Genomic DNA, 10,211 nt, shown 5'->3' on the forward strand with positions numbered 1-10,211 from the left:
TCAGTGCTGGATGCGGCGGATGGACTGGACCTGGTTGGTGTGGGCCTGGGAGCTGAACTCCGTGTACTTTGGGAACTCGCCATTCTGCCTGTCCCGCTCCAGCACGTACTGGTAGCCCCGGTACCCTGGGTACTGGTACGCGACCCACCTGCAGGGGGGGCAAAGCATTGCCATGGGGCAGCCCCTCCTGAGCAGGCGGGGGTCCCGCTTCAGGGCTGGAGAAGGGGGATGCTCTTCCCATCCTTATGGGGTCTCCCACTTCCTCCCTTTGGGGCTGACAAACATGCACCCTCCTCTGAGCCTCTCTCAGCCTCCCTCGAATTCGGGGCCCCTTCATCCCCCAAATGCCTGGCCCCTCACCCATTCTCCCCCACTCGCAGTGCAAGTTTCAGCCGCAACCTCCCAGTCGAGCTCCGGGATCGGGATGGGGCGTAGGGCCTAGTGAATCATAGACTCACAGACTAGCAGGGTGGGAAGGGACCTCAGGAGGGATCTAGTCCAACCCCCTGCTCAAAGCAGGACCAACCCCAACTAAATTATCCCAGCCAGGGCTTTGTCAAGCCTGACCTTAAACACCTCTAAGGAAGGAGATTCCACCACCTCCCTAGGGAACCCATTCCAGTGCTTCACCACCCTCCTAGGGAAATAGTGTTTCCTAATATCCAACCTAAACCTCCCCCACTGCAACTTGAGACCATTACTCCTTGTTCTGTCACTTGGTACCACTGAGAACAGTCTAGATCCATCCTCTTTGGAACCCCCCTTCAGGTAGTTGAAAGCAGCTATCAAATCCCCCCTCATTCTTCTCTTCTGCAGACTAAACAATCCCAGTTCCCTCAGCCTCTCCTCATAAATCATGTGCTCCAGCCCCCTAATCATTTTTGTTGCCCTCCGCTGGACTCTTTCTGATTTTTCCACATCCTTCTCTGTGGAGCCCAAAACTGGACATAGGACTCCAGCTGAGGCCTCACCAATGTCAAATAGAGGGGAATGATCACGTCCCTCGATCTGCTGGCAATGCCCCTATTTATACAGCCCAATATGACGTTAGCCTTCTTGGCAATGCGGGCACACTGCTGACTCCTATCCAGCTTCTCGTCCACTGTAACCCCCAGGTCCTTTTCTGCAGAGCTGCTGCCTAGCCTAGTGCATAGGGCCTGGGATGGTGCATAGGTCCCAGGATGGTGCATAGGGACTGGGGTGGTGCATAGGGCCCGGGATGGTGCATAGGTCCCGGGATGGTGCATAGGGTCCGGGATGGTGCATAGGGCCCGGGATGGTGCATAGGGACTGGGGTGGTGCATAGGGCCCGGGATGGTGCATAGGGACTGGGGTGGTGCATAGGGCCCAGGATGGGGCATAGGAACTGGGGTGGTGCATAGGGCCCGGGATGGTGCATAGGGACTGGGGTGGTGCATAGGGCCCGGGATGGTGCATAGGGCCCGGGATGGTGCATAGGGACTGGGGTGGTGCATAGGGCCCAGGATGGTGCATAGGGACTGGGGTGGTGCATAGGGCCCAGGATGGTGCATAAGGACTGCAATGAAGTTTAGTGCCCAATCCAGCCAGGCGCAGTGCACTCTGGATGGCCAGTGAGCCCAGTGGATGCTGGGGGTGCTGAGCACCCTACCAGCCGGGCCCAGTGAGGTGACTGTCCCGGGATCACTCAGCCCAGGGCACCCCACAGCTGGAGGCTACTTACGCTCCCAAGTTCACCTTGATAGAAGCCACCTCTTTGCTGCCCCAGCCCATGGCCTGCAGCGAAGGGAAGTCGTCGCTCAGCTCAAACTTCCGCCCCTGGAAGTTCTCCGCCTCGTAGAGGGTGACTTTGCTGTCGCTGTGGTTCTGTGTGGGGACGAGGCAGGTCAGGACGGGGCCCCCAAAGCCAGACAGGGCTCCCCACTCTCCCCCCTCTCCAGCCCCTCTTCCCTCGTGCCCTCTGGGCTCCGCGCCCAGCCCCTCTCCCCTGGCAGCGCTGCTCTCCCTATGGCTCCTGCCATTCGGGGGCAGGGCTGCAGGCCCACCAGGCCTGTGGCAAGGCAGCCGCACCCTGCTCAGTCAGCGGGGTGCTCTGGGGAGGGGAGGGGAGAGCCGATGCTCCTGACAGCACCTGGTCTTTCTTTCTCAGCTGCCTCCTTAACTTGAAATCACCGGCCTTGGCTGGAGACGCCCTCCCCCAGCTCCCAGTGCCGAGGGCACACGGTGCCAAGGGCTGGGCCAGGCCAGGGAAACAACAAAGGGTCCCACGCTGGTGCCAGGCGTTGCACAGACCAGCACGAGCCGGCCCTGCCCCAGTGACAGGGACAAGGCAGACGAAGCTGAGACACCCAGGGGAGGCAGGGGAGGGTTCCCTCAAGTCCTAGCCCAGTGCATTCACCACCAGGTCAGTCGTGCAAACCTCTCCAGCTACCCGCCCCTATGTCCTGCTCCCCATTCCTCTCCCCTCCCAGAGACACCTGCCCCAGAGCCACCCAGGGAGCTGGGGGCTGGAGCTGGCCAGGTCCCGGTAGGGTGACCAGATGGCCCGATTTCATAGGGACAGTCTCGATTTTTGGGTCGTTTTCTTATACAGGCTCCTATTACCCCCTACTCCCGTCCTGATTTTGCACATTTGCTGTCTGGTCAGCCTAGGTCCTGGTCTCACTCCGGAGGATGCCTGTGCGCTTGCCTCTCCCTGGTGCCCACGCCTGCCTGGGGGATGCACTGGTACCCCCGTGCCAGGGCGCCAGAGGCAGGCAAGCGAAGATGCCAAACACCCAGCGGTCTCGGGGCCAGCCCAGTTGCTATCCCTGCTTGGGCTCTCGGGGGTTCTCGAGGCCTGAGCTGTCTTTGCTAGAGAGGGACGATGCAGATGCTCTGGACAGCCATGGCCTGCGTCTTCCCACTGGGCACCAAGAGCCAGGCTGGCAGACTGGTGGGGAACCAAGGGGTTAATCTCAAGCCCAGCACTAGACGTGGTGCTGTCTCCCCCCCCCACACCGCTCCCCTGTCCGCATTGTTCCCCACTGAGCAGCCCTGCCAGTGAGCAGCGATCTTATCTCAGCCCCTTTATTAAAGCCTGAGCATATCTGCCTGGCGGTTATTAAAACGCCAGGGCGGGAGGCGGGGCTGGAGCCAGGGGACGTGCTAGGGTTTAAAGCCCCCACGTCTCTGCAGATGGAGCGATAGGGCCGCAGCCTGGCAGGGGGGGAGAGCCGAGACCTCGGTGGGAATGTCCGGTGAGGTCACAGCAATGTCCCTTCCCGGTGTCACTGGCCCCAGCTGGCAGGAGTGTGCCGCATGCCAGGCTGCCCCTTTGCCACCGAGCACCCCCCTTCTCTGGGTAGCCTGGCACAGCCCAAACAGCGGCTTTTCAGTTCCCCTGCGCTAGCCTCACCTGCTCCCGGGTCGGGGACGTGGGGGAGGTTAACCCTGAGCGCTGCCGGCTGCCCCGTGTGTTTAGAATCACAAAATCAGTTCGTGAGAGAGAGCCGAGAAGGGGTTTTAACCTCAGCAGCCTACTGCTGATCTGTAACGGCAGTGACCTGGCAACGGTACGACTGTCTGTCTGTCTGTCCATCCCCAGCCACCCCCTCTATCTATCTATCCATCTATCCCCAGCCACCCCCTCTATCTATCCATCTATCCCCAGCCACCCCCTCTATCTATCCATCTATCCCCAGCCACCCCATCTATCTATCCATCTATCCCCAGCCACCCCCTCTATCTATCTATCCATCTATCCCCAGCCACCCCCTCTATCTATCTATCTATCTATCTATCCATCTATCCCCAGCCACCCCCTCTATCTATCCATCTATCCCCAGCCACCCCCTCTATCTATCTATCCTCATCCACCCCCTCTATCTATCTATCCATCTATCCCCAGCCACCCCCTCTATCTTTCTATCTATCTATCCCCAGCCACCCCATCTATCTATCCATCTATCCCCATCCACCCCCTCTATCTATCTATCCATCACCATACACCCCCTCTATCTATCTATCCATCTATCCCCAGCCACCCCCTCTATCTATCTATCCCTATCCACCCCCTCTATCTATCTATCTATCTATCCCCAGCCACCCCATCTATCTATCTATCCATCCCCATACACCCCCTCTATCTATCTATCTATCTATCTATCTATCTATCTATCTATCCCCAGCCACCCCCTCTATCTATCTATCCCTATCCACCTCCTCTATCTATCTATCTATCCCCAGCCACCCCCTCTGTCTATCTATCTATCCCCAGCCACCCCCTCTATCTTTCTATCTATCCCCAGTCACCCCCTCTATCTATCTATCCATCCCCATACACCCCCTCTATCTATCTATCTATCTATCTATCTATCTATCTATCATCTATCTATCTATCTATCTATCTATCCCCATCCACCCCCTCTATCTATCTATCTATCCCCAGCCACCCCATCTATCTATCCATCTATCCCCATCCACCCCCTCTATCTATCTATCCATCCCCAGCCACCCCCTCTATCTATCTATCTATCCCCAGCCACCCCCTCTATCTATCTATCTATCTATCTATCCCCAGCCACCCCCTCTATCTATCTATCCCCATCCACCCCCTCTATCTATCTATCCCCAGCCACCCCCTCTATCTATCTATCTATCTATCTATCTATCCCCAGCCACCCCCTCTATCTATCTATCCCCATCCACCCCCTCTATCTATCTATCCATCTATCCCCATCCACCCCCTCTGTCTATCTATCTATCCCCAGTCACCCCCTCTATCTATCTATCCATCTATCCCCATCCACCCCTCTATCTATCTATCTATCTATCTATCTATCTATCCCCATCCACCCCCTCTATCTATCTATCTATCCCCAGCCACCCCATCTATCTATCCATCTATCCCCATCCACCCCCTCTATCTATCTATCCATCCCCATACACCCCCTCTATCTATCTATCCATCCCCAGCCACCCCCTCTATCTATCTATCCCCAGCCACCCCCTCTATCTATCTATCCATCTATCCCCATCCACCCCCTCTATCTATCCCCATCCACCCCCTCTATCTATCTATCTATCCATCTATCCCCATCCACCCTCTCTATCTATCTATCTATCCCCAGCCACCACCTCTCTCTATCTATTTATCTATCTATCCATCTATCCCGATCCACTCCCTCTATCTATCTATCTACCCCCATCCATCCCCTCTATATAGCTATCTAGCTATCTCTATATCCCCAGCCACCCCATCTATCTATCTATCTATCCCCATCCACCCCCTCTATCTATCCCCATCCACCCCCTCTATCTATCTATCTATCTATCTATCTTTCCGCAGCCACCCCCTCGGTCTATCCATCCCTGCTCATCACCCAGGCATGAAGATGATACGAGATTTCCGTGGGCCATCCCATTGTCTCCTTGGCCCCAGGCGCCCTGCTGTGCCATGGCCCCTGGGCCAGCGTACCGGGCACGTGGGTAGAGATGGGGACGAGCCGGGGTGGGGGCGTGTTCGCGTGTTCGAAGGCGCATCCGACTCACGGCGCATTTGATGGGCCGGAACGAGAGCAGGTGCTCGGTTCGGTAGCCGCTGTTTCCACTCCAGGCCTCCCAGCAGGGATAGTCGCCCTTCTCCAGGATGAACTGCTGCCCCTGGTACTCTGGGTACTCGAAGCCCACCCAGCTGTGCGAGAGGGGGAGGGGACAGTGTCAGCAGCACCAGCACATCTGCAGGAATGTGCCCCCAAAAGCAGAGTCCCTGGGAGGAGGGGGCAGGGCAGGCCGCCAAGGGGCCCAGTCTGGGCTTCCCCCACCTGGACAGATCAGCTGCCCATTGCCCTCAGCACTGCCTGGGGGGAGGGATCCCATCCCTCACCCTCATGCGCCCATTTCACAGCAGGAGAAACCAAGTCCCAGAGCAGGGAAGGAACTGGGCCAAGGTCACCCAGTGAGTCCGTGGCCGAGCTGGGGATAGGACCCAGGCGTGTGCTCTGACCCCTGCCCGGCGGCTCGCAGGAGGAGGCGGTGAGGGACAGAAGCTGACAGGGCCTGGGGCGGATGGGGCTGGGGTCTGGGCACTTACGGGCCGTTCTCCACTTTGATGGAGCGGAGCTTGCGGAACCCGCTGTCCATGATGCTGGGACACTCCAGCAGGAACTCGCTGCGCTTGCCCTGGAAATTCTCCTCCTCCCAGACCGTGAGCTTGAACGGGCCCAGGGCCTCCATGGGTGGGCTGGTCATTGGGAGCTCTCCAGCTGCAGAGACAAAGCCCGCCTCAGCCACACGAGACCTCCGCTCTGGCCCCCCGCAGCGACACGGCGCCAGCCAGTGCAGGGCACAACTCTCAGCTGGGCCCACAGGGGAATCGGGTTCCTGCAGCTCAACCGGCCCCGTGGTTTGCCTCTGCCCCGAGGGGGGATAGCAGCACTGAGGGCTGGGGCAGCTACGTGCTGGGACTGAGGAGTTAGGGGCATGGACCCCAGGGCTGGGCTAGCAGGGAGCTGCGGGTCGAGAGTGAGGGGCACTGGCAGAGCTGGGTAGGAGAGCTCAGGGCTGGGCTAGCAGGGGCTGCGGGTCGGGATTGAAGGGCACCGGCAGAGCTGGGTAGGGGAGCCCAGAGCTGGGCTAGCAGGGGCTGCGGGTCGGGATTGAGGGGCACCGGCAGAGCTGGGTGGGGGAGCCCAGGGCTGGGCTAGCAGGGGCTGCAGCTTGGGAGTGAGGGGCACTGGCAGAGCTGGGTAGGAGAGCCCAGAGCTGGGCTAGCAGGGGCTGCGGGTTGGGAGTGAGGGGCACTGGTAGAGCTAGGGGGCTGAGCCTAGAGGCTAGCAGGGGGCTGCACATCGGGAGTGAGGGGCACCAGCAGAGCTGTGCTGGAGCCAGGTTGCATTGCGCCTGCCTGTCCCATTCCCATCTCTTCCCAGGGTGCTCAGCCCCACTCAGGACAGCTGGGAGCGCAACAGCCCCGCTTGCCAGCTGGGGGTGGGGGTGGGGGGGGACAGGACAGACCCTGGCTGGAAAATTCCTGAGAAATTCACTCCAGCAAAGGTGTGGCAGCAGCTGAGACCTCCCCTGCCCTCATCACCTCAGGCCCAGCCCCACTGGCCCCCCATCCCACTGCCCACAGGGGCCGGCAGTATGGGGGGTCCTGCTGTGAGCCCTGCCCTTCCCCCCATCAAGCAGGGGACAGTGCAGCCACTGGGGCTGAAAGACAGAGCAGCCCCACGGCTCAGCCCCACAGGGGCCCCTCCTGCCCCAGTGCCAGGCAGGACCGGCGCTAGGGGTTTGAGTGCCCTAGGCAGACGGGAATTTCGCCGCCTAGCGCTCTGGTCCTGCGGCTCTGGTGGAGCTGCTGCAGTCGTGCCTGCGGGTGGTTGACCGGAGCCGCACGAGGAGCCAACCGTCCGCACACGACTGTGGCAGCTCCACCAGAGCCTCCTGCCGCCCCCTCCAGCAAAACGGAGCACACCAATTCTTCTGGCGCCCTAGGCAATTGCCTAGGCTGCCTAAATGGTAGCGCCGGCCCTGGAGCCAGGGCAGGATCATCTCATCTCTGGGTCAGTGCCCAGCAAGGGGGCTCCTGTGCCCCACTCAGGGAGGATCCTGCCCATGGCTGGATCCAGAGAACGCCATGGATGGGGGTGGACGATGGCTCAGTAAATGGTGCCTGGATCCCCCAACGGGCTGAGCGTCTGTCCCATAAAGCTGTGGGGCCCCCCCATGGAAAGACGCCCTCAGCCCAGACCAGAGGGGCTCCTCTTTCTGCCCGCCGTGCCTTCAGCCTTCCCCAGCCAGGCCCTGCTGCAGCCTGGTGCCCCTCTGCCCCAGGGCCTGGGCCCATGGATCCTTCCTGCTGCCAGGGGCGGCTCCAGGCCCCAGCATGCCAAGTGCGTGCTTGGGGTGGCATGCCGCGGGGGGCGCTCCGCCGGTCACCAGGAGGGCAGCAAGTGGCTCCGATGGACCTCCCACAAACGTGCCTGTGGAGGGTCCGCTGGTCCCACGGCTTTCGTGGAGCATCCGCAGGCACGCCTGCAGGATGTCCCCCGGAGCCGCGGGACCGGCGACTGGCAGAGCACCCCCCGCGGCATGCCATCGTGCTTGGGGCGGCAAAATGGCTAGAGCTGCCCCTGCCTTCCGCAGCCCGGCTGCACCCAAGCCATGTCCCCGGACAAAGGCAGGAGGGGGCTCTGGCTGGGCCGCGCAGCTGGGGACACGCTGCAGAGATGTGGCTGCAGGCTGCCCACCCCCCGACAGGAGCCCCCCCAACCCTAAAAGCAGGGCAGCAGGCAGGGCATGGGCAGGCTCCTGGTCCCAGCATCCACTGGGATGCTCACGCAGCAATGGGGTGACTCCATGGCAGGGTTATCGGGGTGCATGGCAGATGTGCCCTCGTAGGAGTGCTCTGCCCCCCCCCCAGCTTCCCTTATCCCGTGCTGGGGCAGGAGTGGGTGTGGGTGTGGGGGGGAAAGGAGGCAGGGGAGAGCCAAGAACATGGGCAAGTCCCTGAAACCAGGATCCACCCCCAAAATACCAACTTGCCAGCTGCACTGCCCCCCCCAAGCGCCCTCAGAGAGTCTCGAGGGGGGTGGCTGCAGGGGCCCGGGGGTTCATAGCCTGATACTTACTTGGTCTGCAGGGCACAAAGATGAGGGTGGCACTGCGGGGCTGCGGGTTTCCCAGGGCCTCTTATAGGCCGGCGGCTCAGTGCAGTGTATGCACAAGCAGGCAGATCTGAGTCAGCGGGGGGAGCCTGGGGGAGGTCGGGGGGGCCAGGCGCCGGCTTGTCCAGTCCCCTCAGCCATTGTGGGGGGCTCAGCCGCCGGGCCGCACAATGGAAAGTGCTGGGCTGCACTCGCTCTGGAGCTCAGGGGCACAATAGAGAAGCGCCTGACGCTCCACTTTCCTTTCTCCCACAGCACAATGCGCCCACGCTGGGGGGATTAGGGGCAGAGCCGGGGCCAAGTGGGACGTCAGCCGGGGGGGGACAGTGGTGTCACGGAGGGCAGGAGCTGCGCTGCTTGCTGGGTCACTTGATGAAAAGCCACGGTGGAGGCCAGGGGACGCTGGGGCAGATGCTTCCCTTCCTTGGGTCACTGATGCCAAGCTGTGCCAGGCCCCCTGCCCAGGGCTCACTGCCCTGGGGCTACTGGTGGGGGGCTTGGCCCACCCACCTCCCATGTCAGACCCTCTCCCCAGCCTGTCTCCCACCTCGGTGGTGTTGGGCTGGGGCAGTGGGTCACAGCACTGGGCCGGGGATCAGCCCATCCCGGTGCCCCACCTGCAGCCCCACATGCTGCTCTAGTCTGTGACCAGCAGCGGATGCTGTTCAGGGCTGGCCCCGGGGGAGGGGGGGAATAGAGCAGATTTCTGGGGATTCCCCCTCCCATTGCTCCAATCAGGCCCCTCCGGGGGTTCCCTTTCTCACTGCCTGGGTGGGGCCGGGCTGCTGGGTGATGCATGTGCCCAGTTCCCATCCCTGCGCCCCTCATCCCACCCCGGGGGGCACTGGGCTTTGCAGCGAGGCCAAGGCCGCCCTGTCTGGGGAGGCACCGTTTGGGTTAAACAAGGAGCCACCTGGGAGCAGCTTTGCCTTTAATTCCTGTCCTGGGGCCCGGCCCCAGCCCCAAACTGGCCCCAGCCTGTCTCCTCTCCCACCGGCCGGCTGCCGCGGCTGGCTGGGGTGTGAAAGGTGCCCCGGGGAAGGGGCAGGGACGGGGCACGCCTGTCTGGGAATGCCCCTAGGAAACATCTGGATCCCCCCGGGCTCCTGGGAGACCAGGAGCAGCCCCCAAAGAGCCGTTCTAGCCTAGTCGGTGATGAGGGAGTGGTTGGCGGGGGGGCTGGGAGCAGGGGCAGCTCTGGGCATTTTGCCGCCCCAGGCACGTGCTTGGTGTGCTGGTGTATGGAGCCGCCCCTGGCTGGGAGGCAGGACTCCTGGGTTCCCTGCCCTGTTCCGCCACTGACTTGCCGTGGGACCTTAGGCGAGTCCCTTTCCCCACCCTGTGGGGGCGATACGGGCGCTCTGCGAGCCCAGGGGGGCAGGGGCCAGCTCCGGAGCCAGACTGGCCGGCTGCCCCCTGCTCCTGCCATGACCCCGGCAGCTCGGCCTGGTCCCACCGAGCGGACATCCCGCAAAGCCCCACTGGAGGGCGCAGGAGGGCAGGGATTGCGCCCGGGCGCAGACACCCAGCGCCTGGGCAGGGCCGGGACGTGGGGGGCCGGGAACCAGCTTTGCTGGGTGTTTT

At 61.7% G+C, this 10,211-nt stretch overlaps 1 protein-coding gene across 1 annotated transcript; it reads right to left on the reverse strand.

The window, feature by feature from the left end:
- On the reverse strand, positions 1-8,671 carry CRYBA2 (crystallin beta A2). The gene is made up of 5 exons (XM_030579369.1): positions 8,592-8,671; positions 6,053-6,224; positions 5,512-5,653; positions 1,703-1,845; positions 1-148 (listed from the first exon to the last, which is right to left on the reverse strand). Exons 2-5 carry the CDS (start codon positions 6,208-6,210, stop codon positions 1-3), a joined length of 591 nt encoding a protein of 196 aa, XP_030435229.1. The 5' UTR covers positions 6,211-6,224; positions 8,592-8,671.
- Between the last annotated feature and the right edge of the window lie 1,540 nt (positions 8,672-10,211).

Source organism: Gopherus evgoodei, chromosome 11, assembly GCF_007399415.2.
Source record: "Gopherus evgoodei ecotype Sinaloan lineage chromosome 11, rGopEvg1_v1.p, whole genome shotgun sequence".
NCBI classification, from domain to species: domain Eukaryota; kingdom Metazoa; phylum Chordata; order Testudines; family Testudinidae; genus Gopherus; species Gopherus evgoodei.

Excerpts from the sequence above, each read along its gene's own strand:
- CRYBA2 (XM_030579369.1), bottom strand. The coding sequence starts at position 6,210 with ATGACCAGCCCACCCATGGAGGCCCTGGGCCCGTTCAAGCTCACGGTC. Across the intron at positions 5,654-6,052 it reads ATCAAAGTGGAGAACGGCCC|CTGGGTGGGCTTCGAGTACC; the intron begins GTAAGTGCCCAG and ends CCTCTCGCACAG. Across the intron at positions 149-1,702 it reads ATCAAGGTGAACTTGGGAGC|GTGGGTCGCGTACCAGTACC; the intron begins GTAAGTAGCCTC and ends CCCCCCCTGCAG.